The following is a 26,741-nucleotide window of genomic DNA, read 5'->3' on the forward strand; positions in this document are numbered from 1 at the left end:
TTTGCTTTGCCTGGGAATGCTCTTTCCTCTGATATTTGCATGCCCGTTATGCAAATCACTACTTAGGTGTCTCCTCCTCAAAAGGGCTGCTCTTCAAGTGGCCAACCAATCACAATCACCATCACATCATTTATGGTATTTTCTTTGTATAGAGGTTAACACCAACAGATATTTTTTTCTTTCTTCTCCCTCACCCAATAAGCTCCCTAGAACCGGGACTTATTTGTCTCCATCACTGCTCAGACGACAGCCTGGAGTAATGCCTAACATATGTAGGAGCTCCACAAACATTTGTTGAAGAAATGGACATACGAATGCACCCTTTCTTCCCTGCTCCTCTCTTCCAAACAGGGCAGAAGGCTTAGAGAGGATACACTTAAAAATGCCTTTCGTCTGTCAGGTACTTCCACCCTTGAGGAGTACACGTCCTTGAGGAGACTGAAACTTGACTGGACTAGCCCTTCCGAGTCTAAGAGGAAATAATCACATAGTAGCTTTTCATCTAGGGCTTGCTTTCTCCGTGACCAGTGCTTTTACTTCCCGATTCCGATTCCTCCTAAGACGTAAGGGTGAGCACTAGGGCCCGGAGATTCCTGGATGCTAATTGTTGAGGTTCGGATAGGGCCGTTGGCCTGGTGCGCTGTGAGTGGTCCTCCCTAGAGATGCTGGGGAGAAGGGGCGGAGCCACCCAAAGGCTAAGCCTTACTTGGGCCGTCAGAGCTGGTGGGGCTGCCGCTTGGGAAAGGGCCCCGAGAATCAGAAGAAAGCTAAGCCAGCGTGCGGCGAAGGAGTCCAGCTGACCCTAGGCGGTAAGACTAAGGGGTCGAAGGGCTGGAAGCGGGGACTGAAACCGAACCTGCAGCGCAAGCCAAGGCTCGGGTGTTTTGCCAGAGGAAAGGGTTAAGCGGTTTCCACGGTAACGGGCCAGGAAGCGCGCAAGACGTTCGCCGCAGGTTCGTAGGTCAGCCTCGAGTTTAAAGCTCCCACGGCTGAGCGGATGCTGCCCCATGGGGAGGCCGCCTCCACGTCACGTGACGCGCGGGGCCGCTCCACTAGCTGCCAGGAAGCACGTGGGAAGGTTTTTCCTTTTCCTTCTTTCCTTTCTAAAAGCCCACCCACTTTTGCGCGGGCTTGGTCACGGAGTTCTTCTCGCGAGAGGCGTGTTACCCTCTCGCGAGAGTGAGTGGGAGGCGTGGGGGCTAGGTGGTGGTGCGGGCCGGCGCTGCGGCGGCGGAAGCGGGGTGGGCAGGGCGGGGGCGGGCCGCGGGGAGGGGAGGGGGGCGGGCTGGGGGCCGGGGCGGGAGGCGGCGGCCGCGGGCTCGGCAGCTCGCGCGACCGGCCGTTGCGAGCCGGTGACATGCCTGTGAACCGCCCCAGGTGAGCCAAGTGCGGGGCCGCCGGCGGCGTGCGGGGCCGCGATGGATGGAGCGGCCGTGCCGCGGCGTCCCAGCCCTCCGCCCGCCGGCGGTCCTTGCTCTGACTTCGGGGCTGCGCAGGGCTGCGCCTTCGCTGGGCGGTGGGAAGAGGGCGGGAGCAGCGGGGCGGAGGGAGGAAGCCCCCGGCGCTGGGGGTGCCCTCGGGTTCCAGACGGGGCTTCCTGGGGTCCGGCGGAGCCGCTTGGAATGACAAGTTCAGTTTCCGTCCCCAGGGTGGTCTTCAGAGCCGTGTCCCCTCGGGGCGGGGCGGTGCGTTCGCTTAGTGAGTGTTGGTGCTGCGCGCACGGGAGCGTTTGCAGGAGGAGGAGGACGCTGCACTGTCTCCGAACAGCATCCTTCCACTGTCAGAGCCCTGAGCTCCAACGAGGCGCAACCCGAATCTTGTGACAGAAACGGAAGGCGTCCAGCGGCAGCTCCTCCGAGTGTTGATACTTACATTTGCTGTCCGTTTTCCTCTAAGCGTATCAGTGGCTTAAATGCTGGCCATTGTATTCTGAGTGGATTGAGTGGACGTCTGTTATTCCGGCTGCCTTATAATATATACTTGGTTATATATGCGTATGACCAAAGTATAAAAAATGTTGGCAAAATGAGTGTGGCAGTAGAATCTAAAGCACCACCGGGGTATGACTTCCTAACAATTCTTTTCTGTTTACCGTCTCCTCTAAAGCTTGTTAAATTGTAGATGGTTTAGCTTAAGATGTTAAGGAAATTGCAGTATGAGAAATACGGCTGAGACATAGCTCGTGGCCTTAGTGCAAACCGGAGTTGAAAATTCCGGTTGTTTTTTCAGCTTTGTAATTCTTCAGCCCCTCACAAAGCGCGTAAAACACGTACGCTGTCCTTAGCGTGTGCCCACCGCGTTAGGGATGTTTAGTGATGGACACAGACTTTGATATGACTGGAACTACTCAAAGCATGTAGCGAACTCAGAAAATGGAGGGTACTCCATAATGCATAGATGGTTTTAATGTCTTATTATTTTAGAGTAAATGGCAGCACAGTTCCCAGCATGATTGGTGTGATTTAAAATAGTGCCATTTAATGAATCTTTTTAAACACACAGTCACGGTTTTCAAGGAGTACTCTGGTTATTCATACTTTTTATGTTCCTTCTGGCAGCCCTGACACAAGGGTTGTTGACAGTGAATTTTGCTGGTGTAGCTGTAACAGAACAGTTTATGAGAGATCACAGAATGTAGGGCAATCAGAACAAATGGGTTCCCAGGCAGCACTGATAACTAGTGATTAGTGTATGTACCCACATAACCGCATTAATGATAAGGACCTAGCAGTATCCTCGTAGGCCAGTGATATGTCCCACTCGATGAGGATATGGGACTAGCCACCGACCCTTAACCACAGTCAGAAATTCTCTAGCTTCTAAACTCGGGGGGTAAGTCTAGAAGCTGAAGAAGTCTTCCTTTGCCTTTAGAGACTGGAAGGACATATAAATATATATATCGTGTATATACACATAATGTATATTATGCGTGTACATATATACACAAACATACATTAGTTTTTTAATTCTAGGGACTTACTGTCTGGAAAAGGAAATCAAGCCCCATCAGATGATACATTATAGCTCATTTTCAGGGAAATTTTCAGCTACAAATAAGCAGTGGCATTCTGTCTATACTTGCAGAAAATGTGAAAAACTTAGAAAATGTTTTTTGAGACTGGGCAAAAGAAACTGATCTAGACTTGAAAAGTTCCCTCCCGTTCCATCTTGGCAAACTGATTTTCGGGGATAGAAAAACTGATTTTTTTTTTTGCTGGTCTTTATGACCCTTTGGCAAAGGTTTCAAGCTTTTAGGACGTATTTTTTATTTTTCTAGCCTTTGAAAAGTAATTGAAGTCACTTTGGGTAGGACAATTATTTAGGTAAGCTGAATTTGTTCTTTTCTTGTCAAGTGGCCTGCCTTTTAGTAATAAAATCAGCCACTTAGAGGGAACGAAGGGTGGGGACAAGTCAGGAAAAGATCTCAGCTTGGCTTGGGCTTGAGTTAAGGGTGTATAAACTGGTGAAGTGGGGAAAGGAAAGAAAAGTTCTTTATCAGCTCGAAACAGATCTAAATGTGTTCATCCTGCCACTCATCTTTATATATAAAAGTTCATTTTATTTTAAAATATGTGTTAGAAGTTAAGGCATTTGAAATACATAGAGACTGGGAAGGATAAAAGTTAACATTTTTGGATTAATCTGAGACTATTTCATGGGAAGAAATAAGATACATGATGTAGTGGCTGGAAACACAAAGGAGGTTACTTGGGGGAAATGAGTGAAGAGTTTGCGTTTTGGAGAGTGGCATGTCTGTTAGTGCTGAGCCTCTTTTTTCCTCATCCTGCAAAGAGAGTTCAAATACCTCAAAAAGTTATTGTGAAGTACACAGTAGCTGCTTGCACAGTGGTTATTTTGACCTCTTTTAATGGCTTGAGGATTGTTTGGCTGCAAGAAGTAAAAACCCATTTGAATTGCTTAAAAAAAGGCGTTTGTCGGCCAGGTGGAGGACTGTCTCTGGGGTCCAGCTCGCTGCCCGGGCACCAGAAGCTCTTCAGGCAGTTGCTCTTCCAGTTTCCTCTGGGAACCCGTCGTCTTACATCTCTGCTGCTCTGTGCTGTTACGGCCCAGATTTTTGTTCAGGTTGCCCCTGTCTTTAAAGCTCTTGGTTTCTGCTTCCCCATAACTGCGTTTGTCATGAAACTGGTGTGTCATGGTGCCAGTCAGACTCACGTTGACTTTGCAGGGCCGTCCCCAGCAGGTACCTCCATATCCTACTTCTGCATTTCTGGGCAGAGAACCAGATCCCTTAGGTCTCTACTTCTAGTCTAGTTGGCTGAGGCTGGGGGAAGATGGGGATGGGAAAATGGGTAGAGGGAAAACGAAGTGTAGCCCACAGTGTGTACTTCTCTAGACGGGGTCCCACAAGTTCGCTAAGAAAGGGGTTGTGGGCAGGGAGGCGATGAAGGTGCCCTGCTGTAGGTAACACCCTGCAGTTGGCGTTTCCCCCCAGCTGCCTTGAACTTGCTCTCAGCAGTCGTCTTTTTCAGGACAGATTCTAGATGTGAGTTAAGGCAAATTCCACAATCATTCCATACCTCATTTTCCTTACATGTAAAATGGGTGTGATACCAACTTCTGTAGTGAGAAATGTGAATGTTGTGTGACAGTATGTGTGCAGTGCCTGGCTGGCACAAGGGAGGCATGTGCATATTAGGACTGAGTGTGTCCTGTGTGGCAGCTACTGGCATACGGGCTCCCACAGCATTCAGAGATGAAAATGTCATTTCTGCCCTCAGGAGTTTCCATGTCTAGTGCTCACCACTCCATACTTAAAACTGTTTCTTGACTTTAGTGACACGAAATTCTTCCAGATCTCCACGTCGCCTGCTTTTCAGACTGCTGCGTATTTGTGGTCCTTTGCTTGCCTGCCCAGGATTCCTTTATCACGGCTGTTCCCTTCGATTCTCCCTTGATCCTCTGTTCTTTCCCTGTCTGTGGGATGAGCTCTCAAACTCTGTATAGACAGGTAATTTCTGGAGTAACATCTCTAGCTCTTGACCACCAACTAAATGTGTATTATTTAGGTGCCTTTTGGATCCTGTATTGACATAAAGCACTGTCTTCCAGTTAACGCTATAATTGGCAAAGGTTCCACTTTCCTTCTAGTTCCGTAAGTGTGAAACCTTCAAATTACTTTTCACACTCTTCTTTTTTAATGCCTTTTATGTCTTTTCAGTTCCTAGGTTCTGCACGGGCTTGTAGGATGGCTCTGAGGTGCGAAGCACTGGGCCGTTTGCAAAGCAGAGCCATGCATTTATGCCTGCTTGGAGTAGAGCTTGTTACTATTTGCAAGAGCTGCTGAAATGCCTTTTCGGCAGTATACTCATAAGTCATGGAGTCGCAGACGTGACTGAGAGAGAAATGTGTTCCTGAGTTAAAACTCGGAATGTATTTTTGGTTAAAAATTGGCTTGTCGATGGCGGTTATGTATAAGATTCAGAACATGTTTCAACTTCTAGGCAGCATATTCACATTGAAAGCCTCAAAATTAAAGGTTTGCTTCTTTTTATTTTTTTTAAAATTGTGTTTATTATTGGTGTGTAGGGAGTTCTGGAGTCAGCAATTCATACTTAGTATTTTGTCAATTAGGCCCATGTTGTTATTTGAAATATCAATTGCTGGCAAGGTTCAAACATACTTTAGGAGAAGAAGTCGATTCCTACCTGGAATGCACAGGAAGACAGTAACTTTTCTCCACTGAAGGCCTGAGAAACAGGTGGCAGAACAAGTATCCGGGATTAATTTGTCAGCAAGTCATTAGGTGGGTGGCCACAACAATTTTCTGTTTAAAGCTGTCACTCTTCCCAGCAATGTCCCTCCGAAATTCATATCCTTGATGAAGTTTTCCTTTACCTGACAGCTTGTTCAGCTCACTAAATATGCGACTGTGTGTTATGGGGTTAGAGCACGTGGGAATGAAGAAGGAGTGGCCCTTGAATGGACACTCCCTGAGAAGGGGCACTTTCCACTGTTGTGTCCCACTCATTGTTACGCGGACACTCGGTGAGCGTGGGAATTGGATGTTACTGACAGTCCAATGCAGGGCATCCACGCGTGTAAATGGAACTGTTACACAGGGACTCTAGTCTCCCGTGTTAAAATGGAGCAGTCGCGATTTGTGCTCCCCGCCACCCCCCTCCCCGATATTTGGCAATGTTTGGAGACTGTTTTGATGCTGCTGGCATCTAGTGAGTGGAGTGGGTAGAGGTCAAGGACGATGCTAAGTGTCTGACAAGCGCAGGACAGCCCCTTACGACAAAAACTTATCTGATCCTAAATGTCAATAATGCTGAGATTGAGAAACCATGTAGAGGTACAAACAAAACATACTGTGAATGCAGGGATGCTGTTGACTCGGGATTAAAAAGTACTAATCAATAGCCGTGGTGTGTTTAGATTCTGTCAGTTAAACAGCAGGTCTGTACCCAAGGAGGGAGCTAGCGCCTGAGTGCCTGGTGTATGCGGTTCTGTTTTTACCTGGGTTATTTCATTGCGTGCCGACAGCCATCCCGTGAAGGTGGGCCTTAGCTTCCTCATTTGCAAAAGGGGGTAGCATCACATCTACGCCACTGCTTGCTCATCAGGTATTATTTTATTTATGTTTTTAGTAGTTGCTCTGGGGTCTACAAGATGCCTTGAACTTATCAATATCTCTCTCATAGTGGAGGACTTTACAACAGTAGTTTTTCCTCTCCCGCCCACCATATCCTGTGTGTTACTTTGTCATACATTTTGCTTCTACCTATGTTGTAAACTCCATCATACAGTGTTATTTTTATTTGAATGGTTATTTTAAAAAGGCATTTAAAAAAGGAGAAAATATCTGTTCTATTACCTTCATATTTACCATTTTAGTCACTCTGTTCCTTCAGTTAGTTCCACATTTCCATCTCATGTTTTTCCTTTGCCTGAAGAATTTCTTTCAATAGTTATGTATTCTAGTTATGGTTGGCTGGTGATGATGTCTCACAGCATTTTTTAGTTTGAATAAATTTATTTTGCCTTAATTTTTGAAAGATATTTTCATTGGGTTGTGATTTTCATCAGGTTGACATTTCCCTCCTTTTCTGTACTTTGCCCTGTTGTCTTATTTTATGGCTTGCATAGTTTCTGATAAGAAATCTGCTGTCTTTCCTTGTTTTTCTGTATGTGATGTGTACTTTTTTTTCCCTCTGATTACTTTTAGGGTTTTCCTGTTGATCACTGGTCTTCAGCAGTTTAGTTCTGATGTGCCTCGGTGTGGTTTTCTTTATGTTTCTTCTTCTTAGGGTTTATTGATCTTCCTTGGATCATTCAGCTGAGGATTTTCATCAAAGTGGGGATATTCTGGGTCATTTTGTGTTTATATGTTGTCCCCCACTCCCACACTTTGGGTTCCAATACTTTTTGGACTGACTCACTGATGCTGCTTTTTTTGTTTTGTTTTGTTTTTTCCTGTTGTTTGTTTGTGTTTCAAATTTTTCTCTCTGTGCTTCATTTTGAATAGTGTCTATTGCTATGTCTTCAGGTTCACTGAACTTTTGTCCTGCGGTATCTAGTTGATGTTAATTGCATCCAGTATGTTCTTTTATTTAGTATATTTTATTTTCATCTCTAGAATTTTAATTGGGGTCTCTTACATCTTCCATTTCTCTTCTTACCATGTTTTCCTCTCCTCTTGAATGTGTGGAACACATTTGTAGTGTAGATCTTTAATGTTCAGGCCATCATCTCCGTCATTTCTGGGTGTATACTTAACTGTATTGACGTTTTTCTCTCCCGGTTACGAGTCATAGTTTTCTCCTTTGCATACCTGGTAGTCTTGATTGTGTGCCAGCCAGTACATTTTATGCTGTTGCTAGCATGACTGTGTTGCAGTCCTGAGTGTTGGATTTGGTTGGGGTGCAGTGTTAGGTTATGTGGAATCTGTTGGATTGTTCTGAGGCTTGCCTTTCATGTTGTTCGCGTGAATCCAGTGAACACGGTTTCCTTCTGAGGAGCCACCCATTGCCCGATGCATTGCAAGGTCCTTCCCCCTTTGGTGGTGGGAGTGCACCCCATCCCAAGCCCTGTCTGGCTGCAGCTATTTATGGGCCTTCTGCTCTTTGGTAGTTATTTCCACACAGATCAGTGTTCAGCCAAGGACTGTAGGGGAGCCCATCTGCACGTTTCTGAAGCGCTCCTTTGCTCCGAGCTCTACCACCAGTGCTCTGCCCTACAGAGTCCAGCCACCATGGCTTTCCCAGGCTCTGATCTCGGTCTCTGGGCCCGGTGACACTGCCAGGCTGCTTGGCTCTCCTCTCCCTGTGTAGTCACTTGGCAGGAGCTGGATCATAGCCTTGCGTTGCCTGCCATAGTCTAATGTTTGAAAACCAATTTTGGTGTATTTTTTTCTTGTTTTATTATAGTTTTAGTCAACATAATTTTTAGCATTTGGCCATTTGGGATTTGTTCAAAATGTTCATTTGGAGCATTTATTATAAATATGTTCCTTAGTACTATAAAATTAGAAATTATTGTAAAGTTTTAATTATGTTTTCTCAAATAATTCATTAAATGTAGAAGCATCCATTTAAACATTTAAAAACACTTTGTACTTTAAAAAGGATTACTTTTTATTTATCAATTCAGCAGATGTTTGAATGCCTACTGTGTTAGAATACAAGTACAGTAAAACTTTTGTCCTCAAGGAACTCACAATAGGAGGGACGCATGCAAACAGTGGCACCAAGAGAATAACGGGCATAGCACTGGGGGAGCAAGAGGAGGTGGCTCCTGTTTGGGCAAGGAGGGACCGAGGCCGCCACGCCTTCCTGAGGGAGGGAGGCCCTGGACAGACGCGTGAACATTCAGTAGCGGTTCCGCTGATGTAAGAAGGGTAGAGTTGAGAGACGTTTAGGAGAATGTGTCAGGGCTTGGTGATTAACTAGATCTGGGAGTCTGCAGAGACTGAGGGGAAGGCCAGTTTCTAGCTTGGCTTACTGGTCCAGTTGGTTTACTGGCTCTTACTGATGGAGAGTACAGGAGGAGATTGTATCGAAAGAAAGTTCTGTGCAGCCTTTGCACAAACTAATTTTGGAGTAACTGGGACATTTAGTCAGAAGTATCTGCTACTAGAAAATTGAACATAAGGAACAAACTCAGGTGCAAGAACTGAACTGAAGATACACTTTGGGGAGTTCTTGCGTAGCTAAAACCAGAGGTGGAGTTCAGATGTCCTTCGAAAACGAAATAGAAAGTACCAAAGAGGACAAGTTTGGAGATTAGAAAATATTAGGGTTTGAGTAACAAATTATGACAGAACTTAGGGAAGGAGATTAGTGTAAAGGCTAGAGAGATACACAGGTGTTTCTCGGTCAGAAATCACGTGGGGTACTTGATTTCTGGGTTCCAGGTAGAACCTGAACCTGAACCTGAATCTGGATTTTGGGGGGTAGGAGGAGATGTTGGAAGGAAGCTGGTCCTTATGTGCACTGACGTTTGAGAACCAGGGCAATGAGATGAGCGTCAGGGAAGGACAGTGTTGTTGACAGACTAGGAAGGCATTTCTGAGCCTCCTGGGCTTGGTTAGCTCGTGCTGCAAAAGGGCAAGAAGCAGGTGAGGCCGGCTCGGACGTTTCTTAGGCCAGAGGAAGGGAGCAAAGGCTGCAGAATGTTTTCTGTTATTATTATAAAAGAAGTAGTCACATCCAGAAAAATAAAATACACGTCATCACATCTACCCAGATGAAACCAATGTTTATACCTCTCTAGTATATATTCTCTTTTATATTGAACATACAAATACACACATGTAGTAATACAGATTTTATACAAAATGGGGATAGTATGAACATGCTAGAACCTGCCTTATTTCACTTAATCATACAATCCCTTATTACATGACATTTTATAACATTTTTAAAAAACCCAGTTGTCACATGTAACCAGTGTCATGAAGTTAGTCTGTATCCATCATAATATTTTCTAGGCATGTACAAACACACACGTATGTGTATGTGTTGTGTCTGTATGTAATGTGTTTTTTAATCACAAGTAGAGAGCATGCTATTTATACTGTAACTTGCTTTTTCCCTTAATATTTTGTGAACATGCTGTCATATCAGTATATATTGGTCTAACTTTCTAACAGCTGCGTAGTCGTCATATGAAAGTATTATAATTTATTTGAATTGATGGACTTCTAGATAATTTTTAGTGTTTTGTTTTAATGAATATTCTTTCACATATGTCTTCATGAATTTTGTGCAAGTGTTTACGTTGGATAAATTTTAAGACATGAAATTGCAGGATCAAAGGATAGGTGTAATTTATTCAAAGTATCCTATATCTCTGGTTTCTGCACTCTTTCTAATTGTTTCTTTAATTGCTGTCATTGGTTTTCTTTTGCATTCTGTGGTATTTCTTAAAACTTCCTTGCTGTTCCAGTGTTTTTAGCAGTATCTGTTCTGCTTTTTTGCTGCTTCTGAGGGATTTCACAGTGGTGTTTTTCATGTCCTATGTCTTTCCTGAGCTCTAGCAGCTCACTTTTCAGTTGTTTGCCTTGTCGTCTGTACTTTCTTGTCTCTGATCTCCTTTTAAAAAAATAATCTAGGTTCACTTTCACTTCTCTGACTGTAGAGAAACACACTTAGTTTTTTCCTGCTTAGGCTCTTGTTTATTCACCCAGAATGCAGCCCACAGCAAAAAAGCATTAAGTGAAAAGCTTATTATCCTAACAGAAAGGTATCCTAGGGGGCAAATACTGTATTTCCACTCTTCTTGTGAAATCTGTCTAAAACTACATTCTCTCTGATTATATAAGATGGTGAAGAAACCCTGCTCTGTTGCTCCTTCTTCCCCCATCTGTCTTTGCATTATTTCCAAAGTGATTTTTTTTCTTTGCTTTACTAGAAGTGTGAGTCATATTATCTCATGTTGGATTTACTTTTATGGACCATTGCATAGATATTCTCTGATAGATTTTTTTTCTTTGTGACCTCGTATTTTGCTTATGTTTTTAAGTTTAACTCAAAATGGAGTAGGGTTCAGTAAATGTGTTTTTCTTCAATGAGTAAAGCAAAGTGTAGATGTGGAATTAAATTTAGCTTCTTTTTTATTAATATACATTCTGAGGTACTATCCTGAAAATAAGTAACGTGAGATATGGGTGTCATGAGTATATTTGTCTGGATTTTTTCTTTCTTTCTTTAGTGTGTTCCTTCTTATATGGGTTTTATTTATTTTTAAAATTTTTTCTTTCATCGTTTCGTATTGGATTCTGTTTTGCTCTGAATAGAGTGTTCTGTCTAGGTCTGCTATTCAGGAATGTTGTTGGTTGAGGGAACGGGGTAGCTAGCGCTGTCCAGTCCAGGGTGGGGTGTCAGAGCACCACCCGGGAGTGTGCCAGCCTCCGTGGGACTCTTTCTTCTGCATCAGGGGGTGGTTTGTCACACCTTCAGGAGAGCAGCTCCTAGATAATTGGTCAGTTTCTTTCCTGGTGAAACCTCCATCCAGTGTGTTTGCTTTTAATCTCTGCTCATATGGAGTTGAGTCAGCAGAGGCCTTTTCCCAGCCCCACCCTTTCAGAAGTCGGAAAAAGTACAGATGCTTTGTGTGCCTTTCCTGTGTCCTTTGGCATGGTTTTTAAATGGCTGCCTGGCCATCATAGGGATGCACTCTAGATTATTCTGTCACTCTCCTGTTTCTGGCATCTTATTTCTCTCTATTCTGAAGCGCGGTAAACAGCTTTTCAAACCTTTGCCGCTGTGGAGGAGTGGGTAGGCGCCTCAGTGCTAGCCTTGGAACAGCTGGATTTGAGTCTGAGCTCTGCTGCTTGCTGTGTGGGCCTGGACACGTTGCCTGGTTTCCCCTGGCCTCGGTCTTTGTGCCTGTGAATTGGAGGGCGACTCTTCCAGTCCGAAGGAGTGAATGAGATGTTAAGGTAATCTCTTAGCAAGGCATTGGGTGCAGTCTAAGCTCTAGTTGGAACCCTAGGTGTTCCAGGCTCGTCGTTTCCTTTCATGATTCCCAGAAGTAGAATCCTAGTGTCAGAGCGGGAGCATTTTCAGGGTTTTGACAGGCACAACAAAACCGCCGTCCGGAAAGGCGGTGCCAGTTTACTCAGGAGCGGAGTTTGAGTTGTGCTTTTCTGGAACCCTTATGTTGACCTCATATTATGTCGAAGTTTGAGGCAAGTCCATTTGCCTCTGAGGGCTCTGGCAGTTCGGGAGTACTCTCGGGGGGAGGGGGGAAGGACAGAGAGTGAGTTGGCCTGGGACAAATAAAAGGATTATTTTCTTGCTTTGGCCACAGAAATCTTTATATTTACACCTTGTTTTGATAATTTTGGTCCCCTTGGCCATTTTGTTCCATAAGTAGATATTTTGATTTTTTTCTTTTACGTATGTTTTATAGTTTCCAAAGTGCCTCCTGTGTTATTTTCCATTTGATTCTTACAGTGACTTGCTGGGTAGATAGGGCAATGTATACACTGAAGAAACAGATGCAGACATGTTGCAGTTTACCTGGAGGAAACCATGCTAACGAGAGGTAGAACAGGAACAGAAGGGTAGTTTTCTGACTCCTGGTCGGTCACTCTTTATCTCGTGCAGTTGGGACCTCGGTTGCCCTTCTCACAGTCCTGCGTCAATTCCAGGCGTTAATCCAAGTGTGTTGTTAGCGAGACCACTAGGGTTTCTCGTGGTTCAGAATAGAATAATCATAATTCTTTGCCCAAAGATTAGAATCTAGAAATCTCTAAAGGGAAGTGCATGTGTGTGCATGCGTGCACACACACACACACACACACACACACACACACACACTCCAGTTTCATCTCTGTAATAATAAGAACATAAAATTAGAATGCCACTGAAATTTAGTTTTTTGGCAGTTCTGATAGGCACTAGGTTGAAGTTTCGTTTTCCATATAAATCTCTTTATAGTAAAATTTATATTAATAACCAATGTCTTAAAAACTGCAGCTAGGTAATTCTTGGTAAGACCAGCTTGATTGAAACGAATTAACCGTTTCTTACATCTTTATTGATTCACAGTTTTTAGTTATTTAGTGATTTAGAATTCAGTCCCACTCCCACCCTTTATACTAATAACATTTTCCTTGAAGGCTCTGAGCCCAAGAGTGCTGTATTGGCCATGTTCCCTTGTACGCATAGCTTCTAATGCAAGTGGATTTTGAATAATAAATGGACTGGGTACTGTGGTCAGATGTGGATATTGAGCGGTGAATGCCAACGTTTTGATTTGAGCTCAAAGGTGTTTTATTGAAGCGCTGATGAACAGTTAAGGCTTGTAGAGTTTCTCCCAAGGTGTGTGCGTGCATATGTTCGCGTGTGCTTTAAGTACTGTTCATCATTTAATTTAGATGTTTTTTTGAACTCTGATCATTGGTATGCTGTTAAGATTCCTATGTGAAGAATTTGTGTTTTCCTGGTATGTACAGATTTCCCATTCTTACTTGTATATTGTCAGACCTTTCTGCCCAAGAAATAGGAATGTCTAGAGCGTTCACAGTTGCTGTAGGGATAGAGTGACTTTTGGGGGGCAATAGGGCTGGGAATCTTTTTGTGATGGTCTCTATTTTAGATTTTAAAAGGTTTTTCAAATACTTCTTATTGAGGCTTTCAAAAATATTCTTATTTGTAATATCTAAAAGGGCAGTGAGATTGAATGATAAGGGTAAACTACTTTATAATAATTTTGAACCTAAAAATAGATTTTTGTAATAATTTGATATCTTATTAAAGTACCAATATTCACGTTTTTCAAATGTTCATGTTGGCTTGCTAAGTACATTTTTATGGCTCTGAAGTTTTGTTTATGTTTTTATTGTTTTTGTTTTTTAGATGACTGTATTTTAGAAGTATTTTAGGACAGAATGCTTGCCCGAGTCACTAAAATGAATAAACTGTTTTCTTTTTATATGTGTTCTTCAGGTGTTTTATAGGTTAACTCTTCACTGATTACATACAAGAGCAATATAGTTATGGCGACCTTCCGGACTTTCAGAAACAGTCACGTGAAGACTAGAGCATCTGTCAGAAAAGTAAGTTCACTGTAGTAAATTACTTTTAGTGATAGTTTTAATAAAAATGTTGATCATTTTTTTGTTAAACAGCTATGACTGTCTTGTTTTACATCTCATTATTGAAGTTGGTAACATTAAAATACTGCAAAGATTGGCATATATGAAAATAGTGATAGGAAATCGTGACAGTGAACCTTATTTCCCAAATATCACAATACCTCCCCATTTCTTCTCAGTAGATAGTTTTCTACCTTCTTTTTAGTGATATAAGTATCAAGTGTAAATTTAATTCTATTCCGAAGTATTACCATTCATTCATTCAGTCAGTCATTCATTCACCAAATACATGTTTGAATGCTTATTACATGGCCCCATGCTAGGTATTAATCAGTAGTGAGCAGACTTTTTCTTTCTGTAAGTTGTAGTGTGATTTGTAATTTTTTCACATTAGCAATTGCACCCATAGCTTTAAATTGATAATTATATTGATTGTTTTATATAAATGATTAGAACTAAGAAATATATATACAACGCGTGGCAGTGAGCTAGTAACCTTGTTCTTCTGACGTAGTACTGCACACCTGTTTAACTTGAATTTACCAATATATTCCTGAAATGAGGAATGAGGCCATACTGCTATTGTACTGTTTTTTGTTATTCAGCACATTATTCATATTAGGCACACAATCAACATTTGGTTTGAATTCACTTTTAGATAAAAGTATGTGAATCCAAATATTATATACTGTTTATATGTATGCGTGTTACGCATATACTTACACCACTTTTTATGCCTTTCCTTAGTATAGCTGAAGGACAAAAGCTTCCGTATTTGCTGATGTGGAAATTGAAAGGTGTACTTGAATTTTCTAGATTTCACTTTACTTTGCATTAAAGATAGAGATACATTGAATATTTACTGGGAACCAAATATTACAAAAATCAGAAAGAGGTATACTTTCTACTCTATCAATTTTTTCTAACATTTTATTATGAAAAATTTTAAGTATATTGAGAAGTTAAAAGCATAATACACCCACACGTAAATCTGCATATAAACATGCATATTCAGTAGGTAGTACTACTTTGTCTTATTTGCTCTGTGTGTGTGTGTTTACTTTGCAGAACCATTTGAAAGGTAAAGTCTGAATGTCTTTTCACCCCTGAACTGTTGAGCGTGCTTCTCCCAGGAATCATTGCATCCTCCCACATAACAGTGATACCGTTACCACATCTAAGAAAATTATGTTTAATTCCCTCATGTCAATTCCCAGCCATACTCAGATTTCCTTTATTACTCCTGAAATATCTTTTATAGTCTTTCCACCCACCCAACTCCCATTTTGGATTTACTAAGGCTCCTAGGCCTTAGGTTGCATTTGATGGTTGTGACTTGTTTACATTTCGTATGGTCTGAAAGAGTTTCTCCTTTTTCTATCTATTTATTTATTTAATTTATTTGATTTTTTTTTGAAGTGACATAACCTCAAGATTTTATTGTCTTCATAATGAAAGAAAAGCCAAAGCTTAGAACTGGACCATGAGGCCCTTTCTCTTCTTATATCCTCACAGTTCACAATGCTTGTGCCTCTGAATAGGAGAGTTCTCCTAGATGTGCAGCTGGGCTCAGTGCTTTCAGGCCTCAGCACCATCTCTTCGAGAGTTGGAGCCTCTTTCTGGAAAATTGGCTTAGTCTGCCCACCACAGCCCCTCTGCTTCCCGCCATGGTGCTGCTTTCCCTGGGCACACAGACAATTCCTGCCCTTCTTGTACTGTGTCACTGTGGGGTCTCATACTTGTACTGTGTCACTTTGTGGGGTTGGTGCTTGCCACACTTCTTACAGAAAGTCTGGTAGGTTTTCGGAATATTCATGTCTATGAGAATGCTATCGTCCTGATAAAGCCTCTTTTTTTTTTTTTTTTTTTAATTTATATTCAAGACTGACTAGGCCAGTTTTTTACAATGTTTCACATTCTGGATTTGTCTGGTTGTTTTCTCGCAGTGCTACTTAACTCTTCTCTCTTCTATATTTCATATAAACTAGAATTTCAGGTTTTCCTATGATCAGTGATGCAAAAATTGATCAGATGGGTAAGGTAGTAGCTTTGCCAGGCTGTCCATTTTCTATTTTTCAGTTAGCAAGTAATCTGTGGGATGATACTTGGTTGTGCACAAACACCTTGTTTTTTTCCAACAGCCTTTCATCTGATATTTTTGGCATTCTTGATGACACTTTCCTGAATTTGTTATTTCCGGAAGTTGCAAAATGATGATTTTTCCTAATTTTATCTTTCAGTGTTTTACATTTATTAGCTGACATTCTTCTTCAAGAAAAGCTTTCTCTCATCAACCTTAGATGAACTACAGTATCTCCTATAAAGGCAGGATAAATGCTCTTTAATTACCAATTTTCAGATTAATGATTTAGTGGAATAGTCACCTCCAGTGTTGGCAAGTGAGTTTTTCCCCCCACTCAGTCATTCATTCATTTGTCTTATTCTGGATTCGTCGATTTTAAAAACTTTGTGTTTTCCGATCCTTTATTTATTTATAGTCATTTATCCATTCACTCCTCATTTAAGTTACTCACAGTGTCCCACACTTGGCCCTGGGGGGCCCCTCCACGCGGGTGCCTGTGTCCTTTGGTCTCAGGCTCCTAGTTCTTTGATTACTTCCTTGATATCTAGTACAACAGATGGACCCCAGTGTCGCTTTCTACTTTCCATTCCTCAGGCCTAGAATTGGCTGTTTCTTCAAAGAACCCTCAATGGTATTTAGAAGCCAAGATCTGGGTACTAGGAATGCCCATTGCTACTTCAGTGTCATGAGTTTATGTTGATAGTTCAAGTTCAGATTTCACATTCCAGTTTGTTTTCTGAGTTCATGTTCGTATCTTAGCCTGAAAACCTCCACTCATTAATGAAAACAGAATCATTTAAAAATTTGAATATTTTCATGCCCACAGAAAAGTTGGGAAAAAAACAAGTACAATGAACACCATGTATACTCTTCACTTAGATTCACCCTGTTAGTTAACATTTTACCATAAGCATTCTATCTGTGTGTGTTTACACACACACACACACACACACACACACACACACATACCACACACACACATGCATACACACTTCCCTTTTGTTCGTACACATGGACCCAGGGAAAAGTAGATAGACTGAAAATCGACCTACGTAAGCAGAGGGCAGGGAAAGACCAAAGAAAGGCAGGGTGCTCCAGTCTGGCTGTTAACAGAGTTTATTAAGGGAAACTTACATACGAGGCTCATCTTGGGCTGTGGCAAGAGGAAGTGGATATCCTCTGTGCTGCTTGGCAGGACTAAAGGATTATGTAGAACAGAGCAGGGTGGATGGGGCACTGGACGTGTCCCAGATGACGGAAAAATGCCTTACGTGCTTGCCGGGGCAGGACAATGGCCTGTTTCAGGAACCAGCACAGCGCGGGGCATCGGGGAGTCCATCAGACAGTCTCAGTGGATTTATGGGAAGCAGTATCCCTTCAGGATTTACAGGAACCAGCCTCTGTTCTGGCCTAGATCTAATCTAGCTCGTGGGTCCAGCAGCGGGCAGGGAGCAGTCTCCTCCACACCTTGTGAAACCATAAGATAGTGGGCTGCAGACATTGTTTTACTTTTCTCCTGAATATGTTAGCATGCAGCTCTTAACATGAGCTTCCTTCCGCTCCTCAGAAAGTCATCAGTCCAATGACATCATGTAACATGCAGTCCATACACAGATTTCCCTACTTGTCTCAGATACCTGTTACTTTTCCCTTGTCTCTCATCTGGGATCCAGTCAGGGTTCACACACTGGCTTTTGGTCTCCCGAGTCTGGTCCATTTCAATGGTCTAGACTCCTCATGACAGCGGATCCTGGAAGTCTGGACTAGTTGTCTTGTAGAACATGCCCACACTCTGAGTTCATCGACTTTGCCCTGTGATAAGGTGTAGCAGGAACCCCTCAGAGGTGATGTTGTGGTCTCTCCACTCTGTCATGTCCGGAGGTGCCCGGCTGGATGAATTGGTTACGGTTGTAGTAATCCCCAATATAAAGACACATATAAATCCCTTTGTAATTAATATGGTTAGTAAGTAATCTGCGGGGTGATTCTGTGAGACAGTGTGGGTATCCTGTTCCCCTGTAGCTTTTAATCCAGTGGATTAGGATACAATGCTGATCCTTTCTTCAGTCAGTACTTATATTGGGAATTACAAATTGTATTTTCAAATTTCGTTACTGTGTCCATATTTGTTAGCCAGCATTCTTATATAAAGATGTGCTCTTTCCCACCCCACCCCATCCTACTGTCTCGCTCTTTTAATGGATTCTTTTGATGCCCAAATTGTCCCAAATTTGGCCAGTGGGAATGTCTTCAAGTTGGCTCTGTGTTCATTTGGAATGACCCAGTTAGTCTGAGCACTGCCTTGCATTCTGTCACAATGAGATGTTTCAGCCACACCTCATACTTTCTCTGCCTCAGACCTGGAACTGTCCATTTTCCCAAGAAGCTCTAGTTCAATTTATTAACATTAGCACACATTTATTGAGTTCATATAGTATGTGAGGTACTAAAATCTGCGGGGAAAAATTGAGTAAAATACAATTTTACAGTCTCTGGATTCAATAATTTGGTTTAATGGGTAAGAAAGACAAATATATATGAAACCAGTAATTACAGTGTGTTGTGATATAGGTTAAATGATCTCAATGTACAAGCGATACAGTAGACACTGAGAAACTTATTGTGACTGGGCGGGGCAGTCCTCACAGGTCTGGGGGGGGCAGGCTTTCTGCAGAGAAGATGGGGAGCAAGGACAGCTCGGACAGGAGGAGAGGGAGGCGGAAGCACACGAACGTTCCGTTTATGTCTGACTGTAATACTCCTGACTTTCTTTATGAACCTCTTCCCTTCCTCTGCTCCTTTGCATTTGTGACGCCCCTTCCCTGCCACGTCTGAAATGCCTTCCTTATTTTCATCATAGAGCTGCCCTGAGGTCCCCGAAAAGCTTTATTCGGGGTTAGTCTCTCCCCCACCCCCATCACCAGCTTTGCTATGAGAGGCATCGCCATTGTTAACAGTCCTTACTGTAGCTCCCACGTCGTCTCACTCCTCATCCAATGGTCGCTCTGTTCTGCCAGTGACCTGGGCGTCTGGTGTGCAGTCTGTCAGGTTTCCTCGGGCGGAAGTGGCGCGGCCTGAGGGCCTCAGGGCCGCCCAGTAGGTTGAATGCCTGGGCTGTGCAGGGTGTGTTGTGAGCAGGTGCAGCTCTCCCTAAGCATTTTGTTCTTTCCTCCTCTCAGCTGAATTGAGTCCCGTATGCATCAAAAGAGACATAATAATATGCCAAATGAATATTAATTGGAGAGTTAGTGACTCTCCATTTCAAATTAGACTAGCTCCAGGGTCTTTTACCTTGTCTTAGAATTAAATAAATTCAGACTAGCTTTTCTTTTCAGAGCTTCAGTGAAGATGTATTCCAGTCTGTGAAGTCCTTGCTGCAGAGTGAGAAGGAACTGTGCAGTGTGTCAGCAGAGGACTGTTTGAAGCAGGACGAACGTGCCAGTTTGACTGAGGTTTGACATATTAGCTTGCTATACATACCCTTTCCTAACTGCATGATCTATTTTTAAAATGCCTCAAATCTTTACATACTGTTAGGTTGGTGCGAAAGTAATTGCGGTTTAAAAGGTTAAAAATAATTGCAAAAACCGCAATTACTTTTGCATCAACCTAATAATATATGTATGAGAAGTAATTGTTTTAAATACCCGCTAACATAATTGTCGTGGTGCATTATAATGAGCACATTTGATTCAGTGGCCTTGTTGCCCACTCATCGGACATATAGCGCTGGATTAGATAATTCCTACTGTATTTGGTAATTGGTGCTTTAATAGTAAAATTTTTTACTGTGGAACATAAAATATTTATTTCTCATATTCATTTTTGGGGGGTTATTGTTAGTTTTCTTGATTGTTTAAATTCAGTGCTTTGATTCACAATGAAAAAGTAGTGATAAATTTATTTTGAAATTAAACTTAAAGATAAAATATACCACTTGCTCACCTGTTTCTCTGCTTTATCAGTGTTTCCAATCTTCGTTTAAATGTGTTACTAGAAAAAGGAATAACACTTTATTCTACAATATAACCATAGTCATAAGCACGTTTGTTTTACCAAATAAGAGAGATACTAGGATATTAGGTCATTGAATCTCAAAAATAAGGTATTAGGTTGTTAATTAAAAAAATATTTTTGAAATCGGTGCTCTTTTAAAAAACATTTTGATTGTTCTTATTTTGGGAAATGATTTTCTTTCCTTGAGAAACTATATTTGAGGTAGTTCCCTAGGAAGATGAGCACAGCTCAATTTCTGTGGCCCTTGCCTCTGACCTTCTTTGTTCTCCCTTTTTCCTGTATTTTTGTAAAGCTGAGACACTTAATCTCAGTTGTTGCCAAGTGTGGCAGGTCTCCTGTGTCCTTCTGCTCTTAAACACTTTTCCAGCCTGTGTCCCGTCAGCTGCTTACGTGGTGCCTTCCGAGCCCACATTCCTTGGTGAGGCCGTCCTCCTTCGATGGGACATAGAAGAGTCTTCTGGCATCTTCTAAAGCCCAAGTCAGCTTCTTTTTTCTCTTTTGCGTTCAGTAAAAGGAAACTTGAAAGAATAGAAGGAATTTCTGTCTCACTTTAGGGTGTGCGTATCTCAAAGTTTCTTTTCTCGGAAGGACATTTGTTCCTTGAGTGTCTCTTTGGTATGAGCGCCTGTGATGTGTGAGGCACTTCCCTCTACATTATCCGATTGCCCTTCCCAACGGTGGAGGAAGTTGTATTGCCTTAACTTATACAGATGAGGAGACAGGCTCCTGGAGGTTGACAACTTTCCTAGACACCTAGAAGTTAACTGTACCAATTCTGTGAAGTAGTAACTTATAAATGAATAAAGATCTTGGGGTCTTTGAAAATGCTGGCCTGATTCTGAATCATTAGAGATCAAGAATATAGTGTTGCTGAAATATTCATTATGCTGTTTTGCCTCAGTTGCTAGGATTGATTAACCATATTGCCATCATTTAAGTATTTCATATTATTATCACAGTACTTGCCTAGTAGACAGTATACTATTTTGTCTCATATGGAAAAAAAATTTCTTTCGATGATGTCAAAGACATAAAAGGTATACAATTGAAAATAACACTTTTTTTTCAGATTATAAAAGCAGTACATATTCCTTGTAGAAAAATAAGAAATACTGAAAGCATAAAAGAGAAACTATCATTAATCTTACGAATTAGGAAAAAACAAAACCATGTTAAAAAAAAGTAGCAAAAAATAACATAGAATTCCATCATCTGGAGTTACTTGCTGCTCGTACTTTGGTGTGTTGCCTTCTAGTGTTATTTGCCATGCATATGTTTATAAAAATTAGGTTGAAATTGTACGCATACTCTATGTCATTTTTCTGTAACTTGTCCTTTTTACTTAATAATGTGACATTTTCTCATAGCATTAGATATTCTTTAGAAATTGAATTTATATAAATTTCTGCAGAGAAATTTCTATATAAGGGTATTGAGAGAAGTAAGTGATGAAACCACGGGGAGTCAGTAAGGATGTGGCCTTGGGGGCCCACCCAGGGCAGGCCTCTCTGAGGAGGTGACATTTAAGTTGGGTCTTGAGGAATGACAAGGAGCTGGGCCAAGGAACAGAGATCCAGGTTGAGGGGTGCTGCTGCGAAGAACATACTGGGCATATTCTAGACACAGAAGGGGGGCCCGAAATATGTGTGTGTGAAAGTGAGGCGAGGTGGAAGGCAGCAGCCCCCAGGCTGTGGGGCGCAGTCAGGACTCCACTGGGAAGCAGGGAAGCCTTTGGGCAGGAAAGGGACGTGACAGTGACAGGGACAGGTGGCAGAGGCCTGTAGTGCAGACAGGACGTGGTGGCAGGGGGATGGACAGACATGCATGTACGTGGGATGTTTTGGGAGCAGCACTGGTTGGACTTGGTATGAAGTGGGCGTAGGAGGATTGAAAAACCACATTATGGAGCCAGATCTTTGGTGAAAAACCTTTGTAATCACCTTTCAAAAAACCAGTCATCCTGTCCAAGAGAGCACGTATTTATTGACTTTAATTGAGGTATAATTGACACAAAGCATGATATTGATTTCAGGTATACAACATATGATTTGATATTTGTGTGTGACAGTCCACGTCTTAATGCTGTATGTGCTGTTTCTTGTTGCTCGTCTCTGTCAGTAACCTAATTGAGGTAAAGCTGTACAACTGTAGTTAACGGAGCTCTATCCTTTTTTATTCAGGTCACATTTCTAGGTTTTAATGAAGAAACGGACGCTGCTCACATACAGGTACGGTGATCCATTGACCTGGAAAGGACTGTGAGGGATTATTTGGAATAGATTTTGAGACAATGAAAAAGCTGCCTTATTAGCCCCAAATTTACACTGAACTCCTCTGTTATCATTCCTGTGTAAAGTTGGAAGATGACATTTTGAGATCAACTTTTGAGTGTGCTTGGACGTTTTCACTTTCAGCGTTTTCGCTGAGTGTGCTTGTGTGGAAAGCAGTTTTAGGTGAGAAGACCACAGAAGTCGTTTATCTGAGGAGGCTGCACACCGCAGGCTAACTTTTTCTCTATCCTGTGTGTAATGTAGAACGTAAGACTTGTTTTTTAATTTGGATCGGTTTTATAATCTGACTTCACCAGTCAGATTCTTATATTTTCAAATGAGAGTAAAATTTAAAAGGTAAATTTTGTATAAAGTTCCGATCAACCCATGCAAAAATGTCAGCCTGTTTGATTTAGGCAGGTGTTACCAGGGGGACTGATGAAGTAGAGATAAGGATCAGATTCACAGTCGCATCGAGAGCGGCTGAAGCTGCTGCTGTAGCTGTGCCTGTGTTCTGTGTCTGACCTCGAGCGGCTGCTTAGAACTTGTGGCCGCCATGTTCCCCGTATGCCCGTAAAGGTCTCCTGATGGAAGAAGAAACAGCACTGTTCCGTTTGTTGTGTATGTCAGTGCATGTCAGGTGGTGATGAATGAAAGCTCTGCTGTGTGTCTTGGTGGTACCCTTGCCTGAAGGCAGTAGTTCAGGAGAAGGCACAAGAGGACATAGTCCTGAGAATGGAAGGCTGAAAGGAGAAGTGTTCCACAGTATTTCTCTCTCTTACTCTACTTCCTCTTTAAAAGCTACTAATAAAACCCGGTTTATAAAGGAAAGTACTCTGTGAGGGTTCAAGGACGTTAATAATTCTTTAACTGGGTAAACTGTTTACATAAAAAGGACAAATGAGAAAAAGCTATTTTCTTTCTTTTACCTCTTCATTAAATGATCAGTTGACGTCTAGTACAACACTTTGGAGAGTAAGAGCAGGAGACTTTTATTTTAAAAATATAAAGCTTAAGTAACCAAATAAGTGCATTCTGCAGTTAAGAATCGATGATGAAGGGGCGGACGGCTGGCTCAGCTGGTGAGACCATGAGCTCTGGGCAACAGGGTTGCCAGTTCAATTCCCACATGGGCCAATGAGCTACGCCCTCCAGAACCAGAATGAAGACAATGAGCTGCCACTGAGCTGCCAGGTGACCGGATGGCTCAGTTGGTTGTGGTTGGAGCACGTGCTCTCAACCACAAGGTTGCTGGTTCGACTCCCACAAGGGATGGTGGGCTGCTCCCTCTGCAGCTAAGATTGAACATGGCACCTTGAGCTGAGCTGCCACTGAGCTCCCAGGCAGCTGGATGGCTCAGTTGGTTGGAGCACGTCCTCTCAACCATAAGGTTGCCAGTTCTGCTCCCACAATGGATGGTGGGCTGCGCCCCCTGCAACTAATATAAAAAGGACGACAACTTGACTTGGAGATGATGGGTCCTGGGGAAAACACACTGGTCCCCAATAAAGTCCTGGAAATACACACTGGTCCCCAATGAAGTCCTGTTCTCCTTCCCCAATAAAATATTAAAAAACAAAACAAAAAAGTCCAGTATGAAAAATTTCACAGTTAAGCCTCAGGTCTGCAGGTTGACATTTGCAACTAAAAACTATTAAGTGCCTAATTGTCATGGATGTATGAGGTACCATGGGAAATTTTTTTGTAGCTTGATATTAGTATTTAAAAGGCTACAGACATAGCAGATGTTAAACTACTTTAGTACATTTTATTTTTGAGTTTTTAAAAAATTGATTGTGGTTGATAAATGCTTATGTTGACTATTATGAACTGGAAAATTTATTAACTAGTGGGCCTTATGATTTTGGGATTGGACCCACGTTATATGAACCTTAACAGAAATGTTATTCTACAGTGTTATTTATTGTGTTATTGTTTTAAATTAGGATTTAGCTGCAGTTTCTTTGGAACTCCCAGATCTTCTGAATTCCCTGCACTTCTGCAGTCTAAATGAAAATGAAATTATTTGTATGAAGGATATAAATAAATCATCAGATATAAACAATGGTTCTCTAAATGAGGTAACTTTTATATATCATTTCTAATGAGTTTTTCAGGGCAAATTTTCTAATGACATTTGATAGAGAGTATTAAACTTTTAAATGCCTGGATGAACCAACCAACCTTCCTTCCTTCCTTCCTTCCTTCCTTCCTTCCTTCCTTCCTTCCTTCCTTCCTTCCTTCCTTCCCTCCTTTCTTTTTCTTTCTCTCTTTTTCTTTCTCTCTCTCTCTCTCTCTCTCTCTCTCTCTCTCTCTCTCTCTCTCTTTCTTAATGCTATCTTAAGGAAATGATTCATAAGAAATCTTAACTCATGAAGCTTTGAAATCACTGAAGGATAGAGTAATTTTGGTTATAGCTTTCAATTAGATTTTCCATGTGTGAAGTTTCATAAATGGTATGCAAGTACAGACTAGTTTTTTTTTTTCTGGAAATTATTATTTCTAGATTTCTTGAACTTCTAGCTTTGTATAAGTAATAGGAATTTCCCCTTTATGGCCAATTCCAAATTTATGTAAATATTGTGCTTTGTGTTTTAGAGAACGTACTTTAACTCATTTTCTGGTTAAAAAAAAATTCAATGTAAAGTGGACATCTGCAGATGTGTTTTTTATTTTTATAACAAAAATTGTTACCATTTCAGACAGGTGATTAGTTTTATAACAGTCAGTTTTTAGTTCTTTAAGTATTGTTTTATTGATAATGCGTCAAAGAAAATGTTTTGCATATTATACCTCCTAAAAATTGAATTTTAGTAGGTTTAAAATTTGGATTATTTATTCCAAATATAAAATACTACTGTGTTCATTTATGAGATCTGTACATAAAAGTAGGACTGCTCGCCTCGTTTCCTTAATTACATTTTACTTTATATTTACTTTGTTTTATTTGCTAGAATATAAGAGGTAATAGCTATTTAGTTTCCAGTTTTTTTAATAAGTCATTTGTAATATTTACATTTTTAAAGATAGTATGTATAGTATGTATGGAAAAAATCTGATGACTTGTATTCTTAAACAAAGCTATATACCTTATTGTAAATTGTAATACTATGGAAATTTAGGTAAAAGGAGGGGGGACGGTTCTCTTATGCTAGGGGAAAAGGTGATACCATGCTGGAAGTTACAGGAAAATGAGATACAAAAATAGAATCTTGTTCCTGCCTTCAACCAGTTTACAATGTAGTTGGTGAGCTAAGTGAATGACTAAATAAGAAAAATCACAGGGCTGTCCAGTAACGTAGGAAAACATAATTGCGGAAGGAATGGATAGTAAGTTCTGTAACAGTTAAGGAGATAGAATAAGGAGAATTTCAATAACCTGGATAAGAAAAAGATGGGAGGAAAAGAGACTGGGGAAAGAGAAATGTTGTGCTGAAAGAACGAAGAAAAGAATTAATCATTACAAAATCAGGGAGCCTTTCCAGATGCATGCCTTTTCTTCTTTTTTTTTTTTTCTTTTTCTGAAATTGTGTTATTTCTAGGCTTTACTTCCAGATAATATGTTTTGTATGCATAATATACTTTGAAATTAAAATATTTTTTATCATTCTTCCTCTTTTCCAAGAGTCATTATTCTGGAATGCTTTGTGTCATGAGAGTGTCCCCTACATTACCAAGACTCAGAGTTGATTTTATCTTTAGTCTCCTGAGTAAATATGCTACTGGGATACGCTACACCCTGGATACATACCTGCGTCAGAAGCACCAACTGGAGGCCACTATTGAAGATGATGACGATACTAACCAGTCCGTGTCATCCATAGAGGATGACTTTGTCACAGCCTTTGAGCATTTAGAGGAAGAAGAGACTTCGAAGCCATACAATGACGGTTTGTCCTTTACCTGACTTTTTCTTGAAATAGGGAATTAAAGTTCAGTTTTAAAAGTTTTAGGGCCGACTTACTCAATTGAAATTTATTCATTTTAACTTTTTTCCCCATTGTCCAAGAAATTAATTTTCTTGTGATATTTACGTTCATTGCTATCTGGTTTTTGGTTTTACTGTTTCTGTTCTTATTTTGGTAGCACTGTTTACATCATTACCTCTAGTGTTTGGAACATGCCTAGGTTCAAATTTGAGAGGAATTAGCTGGCAGGAATTAGTGTTTCTAACACATGTGATAGCATACTAAGCCTTCCATAGACCACGTATTCCCAAATGTCACATAAAATGAAATTATTTTAGTCACAGGTATATCTGCTTTCAAGTGTGACTGGGGATGAATCTGTAAAACAACATAGT

General features: G+C 41.3%; 1 protein-coding gene and 1 pseudogene across 4 annotated transcripts in view; one reads left to right on the top strand and one right to left on the bottom strand.

The window, feature by feature from the left end:
• Window positions 1-659: 659 nt before the first annotated feature.
• The window catches only part of AKAP11 (A-kinase anchoring protein 11), a 48,773-nt gene continuing 22,691 nt past the window's right edge, over window positions 660-26,741 (top strand). For 2 of the 4 annotated variants that reach the window (XM_019749789.3, XM_019749793.3), the window contains exons 1-6: window positions 1,238-1,377; window positions 13,920-14,029; window positions 19,487-19,603; window positions 22,349-22,396; window positions 24,385-24,519; window positions 26,064-26,328. In XM_019749789.3, coding sequence (XP_019605348.3) covers window positions 13,970-14,029; window positions 19,487-19,603; window positions 22,349-22,396; window positions 24,385-24,519; window positions 26,064-26,328 — 625 coding nt within the window. In that variant the 5' untranslated portion in view covers window positions 1,238-1,377; window positions 13,920-13,969. Of the gene's footprint in view, window positions 810-835; window positions 954-1,237; window positions 1,378-13,919; window positions 14,030-19,486; window positions 19,604-22,348; window positions 22,397-24,384; window positions 24,520-26,063; window positions 26,329-26,741 lie in introns of those variants that run through there. The other 2 variants (XM_019749790.3, XM_074329331.2) reach the window with 2 other exon arrangements.
• Window positions 15,539-15,884, bottom strand: LOC109457127 (large ribosomal subunit protein eL42-like; annotated as a pseudogene).

The sequence above is a fragment of the Rhinolophus sinicus genome, chromosome 16 (assembly GCF_057876585.1).
Source record: "Rhinolophus sinicus isolate RSI-liver-muscle chromosome 16, RSI-T2T, whole genome shotgun sequence".
NCBI classification, from domain to species: domain Eukaryota; kingdom Metazoa; phylum Chordata; class Mammalia; order Chiroptera; family Rhinolophidae; genus Rhinolophus; species Rhinolophus sinicus.